This window comes from Nerophis lumbriciformis, linkage group LG18 (genome assembly GCF_033978685.3).
Source record: "Nerophis lumbriciformis linkage group LG18, RoL_Nlum_v2.1, whole genome shotgun sequence".
Classification (NCBI taxonomy): domain Eukaryota; kingdom Metazoa; phylum Chordata; class Actinopteri; order Syngnathiformes; family Syngnathidae; genus Nerophis; species Nerophis lumbriciformis.
In genome coordinates, this window is record NC_084565.2 from 5,946,980 (window position 1) to 5,964,395 (window position 17,416).

Below are 17,416 nucleotides of genomic sequence, written 5' to 3' on the forward strand. Positions count from 1 at the left end.
TGATGTTTTGGTGTAGAATATTATATGGGTGAGTGTCCAAACATTCACACATATAATAAAATAATAATAATAATAATAATAATAATAATAATAACAATTCACTAATAATAATAATAATAATAATAATAATAATAATAATAAATAGATGATGTTTTGGTGTAGAATATTATATGTGTGAGTGTCCAAACATTCACACATGTAATAAAATAATAATAATAATAATAATAATAACAATAATAACAATTCACTAATAATAATAATAATAATAATAATAATAATAATAATAATAAATAGATGATGTTTTGGTGTAGAATATTATATGTGTCAGTGTCCAAACATTCACACATATAATAAAATAATAATAATAATAATTAATAATAATAATAATAACAATTCACTAATAATAATAATAATAATAAATAGATGATACTTTGCTGTAGAATATTATATGTATGAATGCTTAGACATTCACACATCTATAATAATAATAATAATAATAAACTAATAATAATAATAATAATAATATTAATAATAATAAATACCCTATGTTTTAGTGTAGAATATTATATGTGTGAATGTCCAAACATTCACACATATAATAAAATAATAATAAATAAATAAAAATAATAATAATAATAGTAATAATAATAACAATTCACTCATAATTATAATAATAATAGATTATGTTTTTCACACATCTAATAATAATAATAATAATAATAATAATAATAATAAATAGATTATGTTTTGCTGTAGTGTCTATGTACGTATGTATGTATGTGTGAATGCTTGGGCATTCACACATACATATATACATACACACATACACACATACATCAATAATAATAATAATAATTCAATAATAATAATACAAATAATAATAATAATAATAATAATAAATCAATAATAATAATACATATATTATGTTTTGGTGTAGAATATTATATGTGTGAATGTTTGGACAGTCACACATAATAATAATAACAAGTAATAATAATAATAGTAGTAATAATATCAATAATTAACTAATAATAATAATAATAATAAATAGATGATGTTTTGCTGTAGAATATTATATGTATGAATGCTTAGATATTCACACATCTAATAATAATAATAATAATAGTAATAATAATAATAATTCACTAATAATAATAATAATAATAATAATAATAATAATAATAATAATAATAATAATAAATAGATTAGGTTTTGCTTTAGAATCTTGTGTGTGTGAATGCACATACATACATACATACATACATCAATAATAATAATAATTAAATAATAATAATAATAAATAGATGATGTGGCATCGTGAGATAACTGATATCAGCAAAAGAAATCTGATTATATGAGTTTCATCATTCAGCCCCAATGGACAGCCAGTCAACATCTAAATGTCCTCCAAAAAGCACACGGTGTTGTCTATTTTACTAAAGTCATTTACAAAAGGTAAACATGCCAGGCTTTATAGGCTACTACCAGCTATACAACAGCTTAGCACACAAGCTTGACATAATAATAATAATTGAACAATAAAAGGTGACGTTTGTCAACATAAACAAGCATCAAATCATTACAGTTGCATATTACTTACACATACAAAGTCTTCAAGGCGTATTAGAAAGTAGCCAGTAACAAACGTGTCCGCATCATTCAACTTAATGTATCATGAACGTAACGTCATGAATTATTGTGGCCACTAGGTGTCGCATTAATCTCACATTAATTTATAACAAGCAGCTAACATTAGCATATAGTTCACATTAACTTATAGCTAGCATTAAATCTTAGCTAACATTAGCATATAGCCCACATTAGCTTGTAGCCAGCATTAACGTATAGCTAGCATTAGCATATAGCTCACATTGACTTGTAGCTAGCATTTGCTTATAGCAAGCATTAGCTTATAGCTAGCATTAGCATGTAGCCAGCATTAGCATATAGCTCACATTACCTTGTAGCTAGAATTAGCCTTTAGCTAGCATTAGCATATAGCTCATATTAGCTTGTGGCTAGAATTCGCTTACAGCTGGCATTAGATGGACTTTTATGTTTTTCCGGGCATTGTTGGGACGCGAGTGAGTGTGAAGGACAGTGCTGAGAAGAAAAAGTGGATGATACTCATGGAATTAAAGAAAGAAATCATCAAAAACGCTACAGATCGTGTAGCTAGCCAACCTGGTGAAGTATTTGGAGCGTAGCACTGCAACTCTGCACCATATTGAAGCAGAATGAGTCCGTAACACCAGCAAAGGACGTTAAAAATAATATCTAAACATTTATTCATGAAAATATGAAGAAGCCGCGGACTGGGTTTGACGGAGAAGCTTTTGAAAGGAGATAAAAAGGTCCAAGGTAAATACTTTACATCATTATTGCATGACTTCATAAATCTACTGTACTTGTTTTTATTACATTCTATTGTATTGTTTTTATACAATTTTATTAGCCAAACGTTTGTTTTTTAACCAAAGGCCATGAGTCTTCTTTGTCTAAATACAAGTGTGCATCTCTTTAAACATCATCATAATGTTTATTTTATTTTTGACAAAGCTATATACAAAACCCAAAACCAGTGAAGTTGTCATGTTGTGTAAATGTTAAATAAAAAGAGAATATTTGCAAATACTTTTCAACTTAAATTCAATTGAATAGACTGCAAAGACAAGATATTTAACGTTCCAACTGGAAAACTTTGTTATTTTTTGCAAATATTAGCTCATTTGGAATTTGATGCCTGCAACATGTTTCAAAAAAGCTGGCACAAGTGGCAAAAAAGACTGAGAAAGTTGAGGAATGCTCATCAAGCACTTATTTGGAACATCCCACAGGTGAACAGGCTTATTGGGAACAGGTGGGTGCCATGATTGGGTAAAAAAGCAGCTTCCATGAAATGCTCAGTCATTCATAAACAAGGACGGGGAGAGGGTCACCACTTTGTCAACAAATGCGTGAGCAAATTGTTGAACAGTTTAAGAACAACATTTCTCAACAAGCTATTGCAAGGAATTTAGGGATTTCACCATCTACGCTCTGTAATATCATCAAAAGGTTCAGAGAATCTGGCGAAATCACTGCACGTAAGCAATGATATTACGGACCTTCGATCCCTCAGGCGGTACTGCATCAAAAAGCGACATCAGTGTGTAAAGGATATCACCACAGGGGCTCAGGAACACTTCATAAAACCACTGTTAGTAACTACAGTTGTCGCTACATCTGTAAGTGCAAGTTAAAACTATACTATGCAAAGCTAAAACCGTTTATCAACAACACCCAGAAACGCCGCCGGCTTCGCTGGGCCCAAGCTCATCTAAGATGGACTGATACAAAGTGTAAAAGTGTTCTGTGGTCTGACGAGTCCACATTTCAAATGGTTTTTGGAAACTGTGGACGTCGTATCCTCCGGAACAAAGAGGAAAATAACCATCCAGATTGTTCGAGGCGCAAAGTGTAAAAGGCAGCATCTGTGATGGTATGGGGGTGTATTAGCGCCCAAGGCATGGGTAACTTACACATCTGTGAAGGCACCATTAATGCTGAAAGGTACATACAGGTTTTGGAGCAACATATGTTGCCATCCAAGCAACGTTATCATGGACGCCCCTGCTTATTTTAGCAAGACAATGTCAAGCCACGTGTTACATCAACGTGGCTTCATAGTAAAAGAGTGCGGGTACTAGACTGGCCTGCCTGTAGTCCAGACCTGTCTCCCATTGAAAATGTGTGGCGCATTATGAAGCCTAAAACTCAACTGTACCATCTTTTGTTACTTTTGTGTGTATGCAAATGTGTTAATAAATGTTAGTTTGTATCTATTTTTATTGAACAATAAACATTAAGCTGTGCTGTCCAGTTATGTTTTGTTTTCTTACACTCCTGAGTATGCGTTCATTTCAGTTTGTCCTAGTTGTGTTGCTCTACTCAGGAAGTAGTCTTTGCCTTTAAGTTGAGTCCTACAAAGTGTTTAAACTGTAAGTATTGCGCTTTTTACACACCAAACGTTAGATTGCAACATTCATCTGAGTTGTAGCATTTCATTACCACATTTGGAGGTGTCGAAATCGCCATGTAAAATCGCTAATGAGTAGCATGCGTAATGCAAATCCAATGCAAATTAGTGTCGCGTTAGCACATTGTGAAAAGTGGAGCTTTACTTTTCTTTTGAGCGTTTTTGCTTTGCCTTGTCGACATGGATAATTGTAACATTACATTACTTGTTTCCCTGCCAAGTGTTTGCTACTGAGCGTGACATCATGTGCAACAAGGATTTGAAATATGGTACTGTTTGATTTTGAGACAATCGGTACATGCTAGTACCGATGGACTTTCGGTCGGTACATAAAAAAGTACCAAGTGCAGTACCCATCCCCATCGTTATCGTAGTTGATGACTAATTTAAAAATAGTCGAATAAGTGTTTTATATCGGTCGATTTCGATAATTCTTGGTATTTTTTATAACCAATAAGGTAAATAATAAAATATAATATTACCCTAATTGTTGTATGATAATAAGGGTTCACAACGATTGTCAGACGTTAAGTGTTCATTTAGCTGCTGTGCAACAATTTTTTTTGAGGATTTTAGAGATAAAGGGGAGGTGCGGTCCCAGCGGAAGGTCAGAATCAATTAGGTCTTTTAGGCAGAGAAGGAATAAATGAAACCTGAGCAGAACTATTTACTGCAGGTGTGCTCTAAAGGGTGAGCTAAGTTGATGTGGTATTAGCACTCTTGCCTTGCATCATTTACAAACCACATTGGTCTGACTATGGTGCCTTCGAAAAAAGATCCAAAAAAACTGTCCAGGTGACTTTTTCCGCTTTTATCCACAATTTTTTCATTTTGACTTTCTTCTCACTCCATGCAAAGAATCAAGCAAACTTGATAGTTGATACTGTCAACTGATTGGCTGTCACCCAGCAGGAATAAGAGATTGAAACAACGTTGAGAACTTGTTGAATTAGGTCCTGACATTCAGCAACTCAAACATAACGTTGAAACAACATGCTTTTTGACAACATTTAATTAATGTCATGTTGTGACGTTGATTTGACATTGAAATTTGGTCATTTTCCCAACCAATATTCTACAACACAAATACAACGTTGAAACAGCATGCTTTTTGACAATGTTTAATCAATGTCAGGTTGTGACATTGATTTGATCATTGAATTTAGGTAATTTCCCAACCAATATTCTACAACACAAATACAACGTTGAAACAGCATGCTTCTGGATGACGTTTAATCAATGTCAGGTTGTGACGTTGATTGATCATTGAAATTCGGTTATTTTCCCAACCAATATTCTACAAAACAAATACAACGTTGGAACAACATACTTTTTGAAGACGTTTAATCAATGTCAGGTTGTGACGTTGATTTGACCATTGAAATTTGGCAATTTCACAACCAATATTCTGCAACACAAATACAACGTTGGAACAACATGCTTTTTCACGACGTTTAATCAATGTCAGGTTGTGACGTTGATTTGACCATTGAAATTTGGTCATTTTCCCAACTAATATTTTACAACACAAAAACAACATGCTTTTTGGCGACGTTTAATCAATGTCAGGTTGTGACGTTGATTTGATCATTGAAATTTGGTCATTTTCCCAACCAATATTCTACAACACAAATACAACGTTGAAACAACATGCTTTCTGACAACATTTAATCAATGTCAGGTTCTGACGTTGATTTGACATTGAAATTTGGTCATTTTCCCAACCAATATTCTACAACACAAATACAACGTTGAAACAACATGCTTTCTGACAACATTTAATCAATGTCAGGTTGTGACGTTGATTTGACCATTGAAATTTGGTCATTTTCCCAACCAATATTCTACAAAACAAATACAATGTTGGAACAACATACTTTTTGACGAAGTTTAATCAATGTGGGGTTGTGACGTTGATTTGACCATTGAAATTTGGTCATTTTCCCAACTAATATTTTACAACACAAAAACAACATGCTTTTTGGTGACGTTTAATCAATGTCAGGTTGTGACGTTGATTTGATCATTGAAATTTGGTCATTTTCCCAACCAATATTCTACAACACAAATACAACGTTGAAACAACATGCTTTCTGACAACATTTAATCAATGTCAGGTTCTGACATTGATTTGACCATTGAAATTTGGTCATTTTCCCAACCAATATTCTACAAAACAAATACAATGTTGGAACAACATACTTTTTGACGAAGTTTAATCAATGTGGGGTTGTGACGTTGATTTGACCATTGAAATTTGGTCATTTTCCCAACTAATAATTTACAACACAAATTCAACGTTGGAACAACATGCTTTTTGACGACGTTTAATCAATGTCAGGTTGTGACGTTGATTTGACATTGAAATTTGGTCATTTTCCCAACCAACATCCTACAACACAAATTCAACGTTGAAACAACATGCTTTTTGACAACGTTTAATCAATGTCAGGTTGTGACGTTGATTTGACATTGAAATTTGGTCATTTTCCCAACCAACATCCTACAACACAAATTCAACGTTGAAACAACATGCTTTTTGACAACGTTTAATCAATGTCAGGTTGTGACGTTGATTTGACCATTGAAATTTGGCAAATTCACAACCAATATTCTACAACACAAATACAACGTTAGAACAACATACTTTTTGACGAAGTTTAATCAATGTCGGGTTGTGACGTTGATTTGACCATTGAAATTTGGTCATTTTCCAACTAATACTTTACAACACAAAAACAACATGCTTTTTGACAACGTTTAATCAATGTCAGGTTGTGATGTTGATTTGACATTGAAATTTGGTCATTTTCCCAACCAACATCCTACAACACAAATTCAACGTTGAAACAACATGCTTTTTGACAACGATTAATCAATGTCAGGTTGTGACGTTGATTTGACCATTGAAATTTGGACATTTTCCCAACTAATATTTTACAACACAAAAACAACATGCTTTTTGACAACGTTTAATCAATGTCAGGTTGTGACGTTGTTTGATCATTGAAATTTGGTCATTTTCCCAACCAATATTTTACAACACAAAAACAATGTTGGAACAACATGCTTTTTGACAACGTTTAATCAATGTCAGGTTGTGACGTTGATTTGACCATTGAAATTTGGCCATTTTCCCAACCAACATCCTACAACACAAATTCAACGTTGAAACAACATGCTTTTTGACGACGTTTAATCAATGTCAGGTTGTAACGTTGTTTGATCATTGAAATTTGGTCATTTTCCCAACCAAAATCCTACAACACAAATTCAACGTTAAAACAACATGCTTTTTGACAACGTTTGATCAATGTCAGGTTGTGACGTTGATTTGACCATTGAAATTTGGTCATTTTCCCAACCAACATCCTACAACACAAATTCAACGTTGAAACAACATGCTTTTTGACAACGTTTGATCAATGTCAGGTTGTGACGTTGATTTGACCATTGAAATTTGGTCATTTTCCCAACCAACATCCTACAACACAAATTCAACGTTGAAACAACATGCTTTTTGACAACGTTTAATCAATGTCAGGTTGTGACGTTGATTTGACCATTGAAATTTGGCAATTTCACAACCAATATTCTACAGCACAAATTCAACGTTGAAACAACATGCTTTTTCACAACGTTTAACCAATGTCATGTTGTAACGTTGATTTGACCATTGAAATTTGCTCATTTTCCCAACTAATATTTTACAACACAAAAACAACATGCTTTTTGACAACGTTTAATCAATGTTGGGTTGTGACATTGATTTGACCATTGAAATTTGGTAGTTTCACAACCAATATTCTACAACACCAATACAACGTTGGAATAACATGCTTTTTGACAACGTTTAATCAATGTCGGGTTTTGACGTTGATTTGACATTGAAATTTGGTCATTTTCCCAACCAACATCCTACAACACAAATTCAACGTTGAAACAACATGCTTTCTGACAACGTTTAATCAATGTCAGGTTGTGACGTTGATTTGACCATTGAAATTTGGTCATTTTCCCAACCAATATTCTACAAAACAAATACAATGTTGGAACAACATACTTTTTGACGAAGTTTAATCAATGTGGGGTTGTGACGTTGATTTGACCATTGAAATTTGGTCATTTTCCCAACTAATATTTTACAACACAAAAACAACATTCTTTTTGACAACGTTTAATCAATGTCAGGTTGTGACGTTGATTTGACCATTGAAATTTGGTCATTTTCCCAACCAATATTTTACAACAAAAAAAACAATGTTGAAACAACATGCTATTAGACGACGTTTAATCAATGTTTGGTTGTGACGTTGATTTGACCATTGAAATTTGGTAATTTTCCCAACCAACATCCTACAACACAAATTCAACGTTGAAACAACATGCTTTTTGACGACGTTTAATCAATGTCAGGTTGTGACGTTGATTTGACATTGAAATTTGGTCATTTTCCCAACCAATATTTTACAACACAAAAACAATGTTGGAACAACATGCTTTTTGACAACGTTTAATCAATGTCAGGTTGTGACGTTGATTTGACCATTGAAATTTGGTCATTTTCCCAACCAATATTCTACAACACAAATACAACGTTGGAACAACATGCTTTTTCACGACGTTTAATCAATGTCAGGTTGTGACGTTGATTTGACCATTGAAATTTGGACATTTTCCCAACTAATATTTTACAACACAAAAACAACATGCTTTTTGACAACGTTTAATCAATGTCAGGTTGTGACGTTGATTTGACCATTGAAATTTGGTCATTTTCCCAACCAACATCCTACAACACAAATTCAACGTTGAAACAACATGCTTTTTGACAACGTTTAATCAATGTCAGGTTGTGACGTTGTTTGATCATAGAAATTTGGTCATTTTCCAGACCAATATTTTACAACAACAAAAACAATGTTGAAACAACATGCTATTAGACGACGTTTAATCAATGTTTGGTTGTGACGTTGATTTGATCATTGAAATCTGGTCATTTTCCCAACCAACATCCTACAACACAAATTCAACGTACAAACAACATGCTTTTTGACAACGTTTAATCAATGTCAGGTTGTGACGTTGTTTGATCATTGAAATTTGGTCATTTTCCCAACCAATATTCTACAACACAAATACAATGTTGGAACAACATGCTTTTTGACAACGTTTGATCAATGTCAGGTTGCGACGTTGATTTGACCATTGAAATTTGGCCATTTTCCCAACCAACATCCTACAACACAAATTCAACGTTGAAACAACATGCTTTTTGACGACGTTTAATCAATGTCAGGTTGTGACGTTGTTTGATCATTGAAATTTGGTCATTTTCCCAACCAACATCCTACAACACAAATTCAACGTTAAAACAACATGCTTTTTGACAACGTTTGATCAATGTCAGGTTGTGACGTTGATTTGACCATTGAAATTTGGTCATTTTCCCAACCAACATCCTACAACACAAATTCAACGTTGAAACAACATGCTTTTTGACAACGTTTAACCAATGTCATGTTGTAACGTTGATTTGACCATTGAAATTTGCTCATTTTCCCAACTAATATTTTACAACACAAAAACAACATGCTTTTTGACAACGTTTAATCAATGTTGGGTTGTGACATTGATTTGACCATTGAAATTTGGTAGTTTCACAACCAATATTCTACAACACCAATACAACGTTGGAATAACATGCTTTTGACAACGTTTAATCAATGTCGGGTTTTGACGTTGATTTGACATTGAAATTTGGTCATTTTCCCAACCAACATCCTACAACACAAATTCAACGTTGAAACAACATGCTTTCTGACAACGTTTAATCAATGTCAGGTTGTGACGTTGATTTGACCATTGAAATTTGGTCATTTTCCCAACCAATATTCTACAAAACAAATACAATGTTGGAACAACATACTTTTTGACGAAGTTTAATCAATGTGGGGTTGTGACGTTGATTTGACCATTGAAATTCGGTCATTTTCCCAACTAATATTTTACAACACAAAAACAACATTCTTTTTGACAACGTTTAATCAATGTCAGGTTGTGACGTTGATTTGACCATTGAAATTTGGTCATTTTCCCAACCAATATTTTACAACAAAAAAAACAATGTTGAAACAACATGCTTTTTGACAACGTTTGATCAATGTCAGGTTGTGACGTTGATTTGACCATTGAAATTTGGTCATTTTCCCAACCAACATCCTACAACACAAATTCAACGTTGAAACAACATGCTTTTTGACAACGTTTAATCAATGTCAGGTTGTGACGTTGATTTGACCATTGAAATTTGGCAATTTCACAACCAATATTCTACAGCACAAATTCAACGTTGAAACAACATGCTTTTTCACAACGTTTAACCAATGTCAGGTTGTGACGTTGATTTGACCATTGAAATTTGGTCATTTTCCCAACTAATATTTTACAACACAAAAACAACATGCTTTTTGACAACGTTTAGTCAATGTTGGGTTGTGACATTGATTTGACCATTGAAATTTGGTAGTTTCACAACCAATATTCTACAACATAAATACAACGTTGAAACAACATGCTTTTTGACGAAGTTTAATCAATGTGGGGTTGTGACGTTGATTTGACCATTGAAATTTGGTCATTTTCCCAACTAATATTTTACAACACAAAAACAACATTCTTTTTGACAACGTTTAATCAATGTCAGGTTGTGACGTTGATTTGACCATTGAAATTTGGTCATTTTCCCAACCAATATTTTACAACAAAAAAAACAATGTTGAAACAACATGCTATTAGACGACGTTTAATCAATGTTTGGTTGTGCCGTTGATTTGACATTGAAATTTGGTCATTTTCCCAACCAATATTCTACAACACAAATACAACGTTGAAACAACATGCTTTTTGACAACGTTTAATCAATGTCGGGTTGTAACGTTAATTTGACCATTGAAATTTGGTCATTTTCCCAAATAATATTTTACAACACAAAAACAACATGCTTTTTGACAACGTTTGATCAATGTCAGGTTGTGACGTTGATTTGACCATTGAAATTTGGTCATTTTCCCAACCAACATCCTACAACACAAATTCAACGTTGAAACAACATGCTTTTTGACAACGTTTAATCAATGTCAGGTTGTGACGTTGATTTGACCATTGAAATTTGGCAATTTCACAACCAATATTCTACAGCACAAATTCAACGTTGAAACAACATGCTTTTTCACAACGTTTAACCAATGTCAGGTTGTGACGTTGATTTGACCATTGAAATTTGGTCATTTTCCCAACTAATATTTTACAACACAAAAACAACATGCTTTTTGACAACGTTTAGTCAATGTTGGGTTGTGACATTGATTTGACCATTGAAATTTGGTAGTTTCACAACCAATATTCTACAACATAAATACAACGTTGAAACAACATGCTTTTTGACGAAGTTTAATCAATGTGGGGTTGTGACGTTGATTTGACCATTGAAATTTGGTCATTTTCCCAACTAATATTTTACAACACAAAAACAACATTCTTTTTGACAACGTTTAATCAATGTCAGGTTGTGACGTTGATTTGACTATTGAAATTTGGTCATTTTCCCAACCAATATTTTACAACAAAAAAAACAATGTTGAAACAACATGCTATTAGACGACGTTTAATCAATGTTTGGTTGTGCCGTTGATTTGACATTGAAATTTGGTCATTTTCCCAACCAATATTCTACAACACAAATACAACGTTGAAACAACATGCTTTTTGACAACGTTTAATCAATGTCGGGTTGTAACGTTAATTTGACCATTGAAATTTGGTCATTTTCCCAAATAATATTTTACAACACAAAAACAACATGCTTTTTGACGACGTTTAATCAATGTCAGGTTGTGACGTTGATTTGACATTGAAATTTGGTCATTTTCCCAACCAATATTCTACAACACAAATTCAACGTTGAAACAACATGCTTTTTCACAACGTTTAACCAATGTCAGGTTGTGACGTTGATTTGACCATTGAAATTTGGCAATTTCACAACCAATATTCTACAACACAAATTCAACGTTGAAACAACATGCTTTTTCACAACGTTTAACCAATGTCAGGTTGTGACGTTGATTTGACCATTGAAATTTGGCAATTTCACAACCAATATTCTACAACACAAATTCAACGTTGAAACAACATGCTTTTTGACAACGTTTAATCAATGTCAGGTTGTGACGTTGATTTGACCATTGAAATTTGGCAAATTCACAACCAATATTCTACAACACAAATACAACGTTAGAACAAAATACTTTTTGCCGAAGTTTAATCAATGTCGGGTTGTGACGTTGATTTGACCATTGAAATTTGGTCATTTTCCCAACTAATATTTTACAACACAAAAACAACATGCTTTTTGACGACGTTTAATCAATGTCAGGTTGTGACGTTGATTTGACCATTGAAATTGGTAATTTTCCCAACCAATATTCTACAACACAAATTCAACGTTGAAACAACATGCTTTTTCACAACGTTTAACCAATGTCAGGTTGTGACGTTGATTTGACCATTGAAATTTGGCAATTTCACAACCAATATTCTACAACACAAATTCAACGTTGAAACAACATGCTTTTTGACAACGTTTAATCAATGTCAGGTTGTGACGTTGATTTGACCATTGAAATTTGGCAAATTCACAACCAATATTCTACAACACAAATTCAACGTTGAAACAACATGCTTTTTGACAACGTTTAATCAATGTCAGGTTGTGACGTTGATTTGAACATTGAAATTTGGCAAATTCACAACCAATATTCTACAACACAAATACAACGTTAGAACAACATACTTTTTGCCGAAGTTTAATCAATGTCGGGTTGTGACGTTGATTTGACCATTGAAATTTGGTCATTTTCCCAACTAATATTTTACAACACAAATACAACATGCTTTTTGACGACGTTTAATCAATGTCAAGTTGTGACGTTGATTTGACATTGAAATTTGGTCATTTTCCCAACCAATATTCTACAACACAAATACAACGTTGAAACAACATGCTTTTTGACAACGTTTAATCAATGTCAGGTTGTGACGTTAATTTGACCTTTGAAATTTGGTCATTTTCCCAACCAACATCCTACAACACAAATACAACGTTGAAACAACATGTTTTTTGACAACGTTTAATCAATGTCAGGTTGTGACATTAATTTGACCATTGAAATTTGGTCATTTTCCCAACCAACATCCTACAACACAAATTCAACGTTGAAACAACATGCTTTTTGACAACGTTTAATCAATGTCAGGTTGTGACGTGGATTTGACCATTGAAATTTGGCAAATTCACAACCAATATTCTACAACACAAATACAACGTTAGAACAACATACTTTTTGACGAAGTTTAATCAATGTCGGGTTTTGACGTTGATTTGACCATTGAAATTTGGCAATTTCACAACTAATATTTTACAACACAAAAACAACATGCTTTTTGACGACGTTTAATCAATGTCAGGTTGTGACGTTGATTTGACATTGAAATTTGGTCATTTTCCCAACCAACATCCTACAACACAAATTCAACGTTGAAACAACATGCTTTTTGACGACGTTTAATCAATGTCAGGTTGTGACGTTGATTTGACATTGAAAATTGGTCATTTTCCCAACCAACATCCTACAACACAAATTCAACGTTGAAACAACATGCTTTTTGACGACGTTTAATCAATGTCAGGTTGTGACGTTGATTTGACCATTGAAATTTGGTCATTTTCCCAACCAATATTCTACAAAACAAATACAATGTTGGAACAACATACTTTTTGACGAAGTTTAATCAATGTGGGGTTGTGACGTTGATTTGACCATTGAAATTTGGTCATTTTCCCAACTAATATTTTACAACACAAAAACAACATGCTTTTTGACGACGTTTAATCAATGTCAGGTTGTGACATTGATTTGACCATTGAAATTTGGTCATTTTCCTAACCAATATTCTACAACACAAATACAACGTTGGAACAACATGCTTTCTGACAACGTTTAATCAATGTCAGGTTGTGACGTTGATTTGACATTGACATTTGGTCATTTTCCCAACCAACATCCTACAACACAAATTCAACATTGAAACAACATGCTTTTTGACAACGTTTAATCAATATCAGGTTGTGACATTGATTTGACCATGGAATTTTGGTCATTTTCCCAACCAATATTCTACAAAACAAATACAATGTTGAAACAACATGCTTTTTGACAATGTTTAATCAATGTCGGGTTGTGACGTTGTTTGATCATTGAAATTTGGTCATTTTCCCAACCAATATTCTACTAAACAAATTCAACGTTGAAACAACATGCTTTTTGACGACCATTTAATCAATGTCAGGTTGTGACGTTGTTTGATCATTGAAATTTGGTCATTTTCCCAACCAATATTCTACAACACAAATACAACGTTGAAACAACATGCTTTTTTGGCGACGTTTAATCAATGTCTTGTTGTGACGTTGATTTGACCATTGAAATTTGGTCATTTTCCGAACTAATATTTTACAACACAAAAACAACATGCTTTTTGACCACGTTTAATCAATGTTGGGTTGTGACATTGATTTGACCGTTGAAATTTGGTAGTTTCACAACCAATATTCTACAACACAAATACAACGTTGGAACATGCTTTTTGACAATGTTTAATCAATGCCATGTTGTGACGTTGATTTGACCATTGAAATTTGGTAATTTCCCAACTAAGATTTTACAACACAAATACAACGTTGAAACAACATGCTTTTAGATGACGTTTAATCAATGTCAGGTTGTGACGTTGATTTGACCATTGAAATTTGGTCATTTTCCCAACCAACATCCTACAACACAAATTCAACATTGAAGCAACATGCTTTTTGACAACGTTTAATCAATGTCAGGTTGTGACATTGATTTGACCATTGAATTTTGGTCATTTTCCCAACCAATATTCTACAAAACAAATACAACGTTGAAACAACATGCTTTTTGACAACGTTTAATCAATGTCGGGTTGTGACGTTGATTTGACATTGAAATTTGGTCATTTTCCCAACCAATATTCTACAAAACAAATACAACGTTGAAGCAACATGCTTTTTGACAACGTTTAATCAATGTCAGGTTGTGACGTTGATTTGACCATTGAAATTTGGCAATTTCACAACCAATATTCTACAACACAAATACAACGTTGAAACAACATCCTTTTTTGACATTTATTTGACTTCCGGTTGTGATGTTGATTTAACATTGAAATTTGGTCATTGTCCCCACGTTGGGCAACTATTTTGCAACGTTGTTTCAAAGTCAGTTTAAAAAGGACATGAACGTATAATCAATGTTGTATCAACGTCTTGGGCCTGCAGGTTTGCGCGAGCGCCTTTATTTATGCTACCGACCTTGCAACTTCCAGTTTATTCCAACAACGTTAAAAAGAGAATTAATTTTTTTTTAACGCTTTTTTTTTTACTGGATATTTATTTTTTATCGGCCAGCTCTAAGTTGAAAGTATCGTCCAGGATATGGGGACCAGTTTGTTTAACATTGTTGACATGTTTTTGTCCGATGGATTGAAAGGTCAGCACCAACTGGTGACAGAAGGCCCGAGATAAGATAATCAATAATCAAGATTTCTGTTTGTCAGGAAGGAAGCGGATTGAGACTCTGCTTCTCCGCCTAACACTGAAACTTGCAGGAATGAGCCGGACTGGAAGCCGTTGGAGGCAGGGTGGAATCCCAGTCCCCGAGGAGGTGCACATCCTTGCAGCTTTCCCAGCGGCCGGCCAGCATTCCTCGCATAGTTTCGCTGGGATTGCTGGGAGTTGGAGTCTGGTCCAACTTTGGAAGAGCCATGTTGGACTGCACGGAACGGATTATTGAGGGGAAAAGGGGCAAAAGTGTGTGCTGGCTAACAGACGCCGGAGTGATGACAGCGTAAAAGTTGCCAAACAAACACGTTAAAGATGGAAGCGAAAGTGTTCAAAACGTCAAAAAAAAGCATCACTTGACAATTAAAGGACTTTTCCTACCGATCCCTGGGGTCGATCCATGAAGTCTGCCGGGTGTTGTGGTCGATAAAGAAAAGTCTGCCGTCGTAATCCCGGGCTTCCTCCCAGCCGGCGGGCAGCGGCAGTTCCGAGCTCTCCCTCCGCTTTCCGCCGCACATCCACGGCATGACGGCGGGTCGCAGCCCCCCGGCGCCCCTGCGGTTCGTGTCTCGGCCGCCCGCTGCGGGGGAAAAAAAAGGCAGCCGCCGCTCACCGCATCGCAGCCGCGACTCGAGCCCGACGTTCCACGGCCGAAGAAGGAAGGAGAAGTCCGCACATCAACATCCGTCCCCCCCGCTCGGTGGCTCACAAAGGCGGCGCTACTCCATGTCGGCCTCCGCCACCATCTTTCATTCCTCCGCGTCCTTATTCGGGATCGGCGGATTTGCATAAACGGACGTGCGGCGCGGCGCGGCTTGCTCCCGCCGGCCAATAGGAAGTAGCAAAGTCCAAATGTCCGACTTGAAAGCGGCTTCGCTCGCACAAAAGCGAACTTTTCCAGAGGGTCGCTTGACGTCTTGTTGCTGCTTTGATTGCAGCCAGCTAGCCGCGCCGAGCTTAATTATTCGCCTTTATTCTCTCCAGCGTCGCCTAACGAGCTGGACTTGTCACTCATTTCGCTCATAAAAGTCGTTATTTTACGACAAGCTTCATTGAACGCGAGCAGGCAAAAGTTTCCCAAAACAAACAAAAAGTCTTTGGGCGCTGTTTCCGTTATACTGCAGTGACATCTGGCGGCAGCCACAAGTACTGCAGCACTCCGCTAACTGCCTTTCGTGACGTCACGAGCTGGGGGGCGTTACCCCTTTCATCTCCGAGGGACAAGAGGCTGACTTTTTTTGTCCTTTTAAAAATTATGACCATCATTTTTGTGGTTACTCCTTTATTTATGATTTTTCCTAAGAGGGTTTTTTTCACTTTAAACTTTAAAATCCATCTTTCACAAATGTGTATGATACACTGGCACTTATTGAACCATATCACAAAGCCATTTTGATCTCTACACATATATTGTTAGCTGTGACATTATCTAGGCTAAAATATATATATATATATATATATACTCCAAAACCAACAAAGACTGTAACTGTCGAAAGAAACCTGATTGCCATCTCAACGGGGGGGTGCTTACAAGCATCAGTTGTCTACCAATCTAAGGTAATACGCAAGGACATTAACACATCCGACACATATGTAGGATTAACCGAGGGAGAATTCAAAACCAGATGGAACAATCACAAGGCTTCTTTCAGGAACAAAAACCTGCGAAATACCACAGAACTCAGCAAACCCAT

General features: G+C 35.0%; 1 protein-coding gene across 4 annotated transcripts in view; it reads right to left on the reverse strand.

Annotated features, from left to right (window-relative positions):
- The window catches only part of wwc3 (WWC family member 3), a 154,218-nt gene extending 137,427 nt beyond the window's left edge, over window positions 1-16,791 (reverse strand). For all 4 annotated transcript variants that reach the window (XM_061977532.2, XM_061977531.2, XM_061977530.2 and 1 more), the window contains exon 1: window positions 16,104-16,791. In XM_061977532.2, coding sequence (XP_061833516.1) covers window positions 16,104-16,249 — 146 coding nt within the window. In that variant the 5' untranslated portion in view covers window positions 16,250-16,791. The remainder of the gene's footprint in view (window positions 1-16,103) is intronic.
- Between the last annotated feature and the right edge of the window lie 625 nt (window positions 16,792-17,416).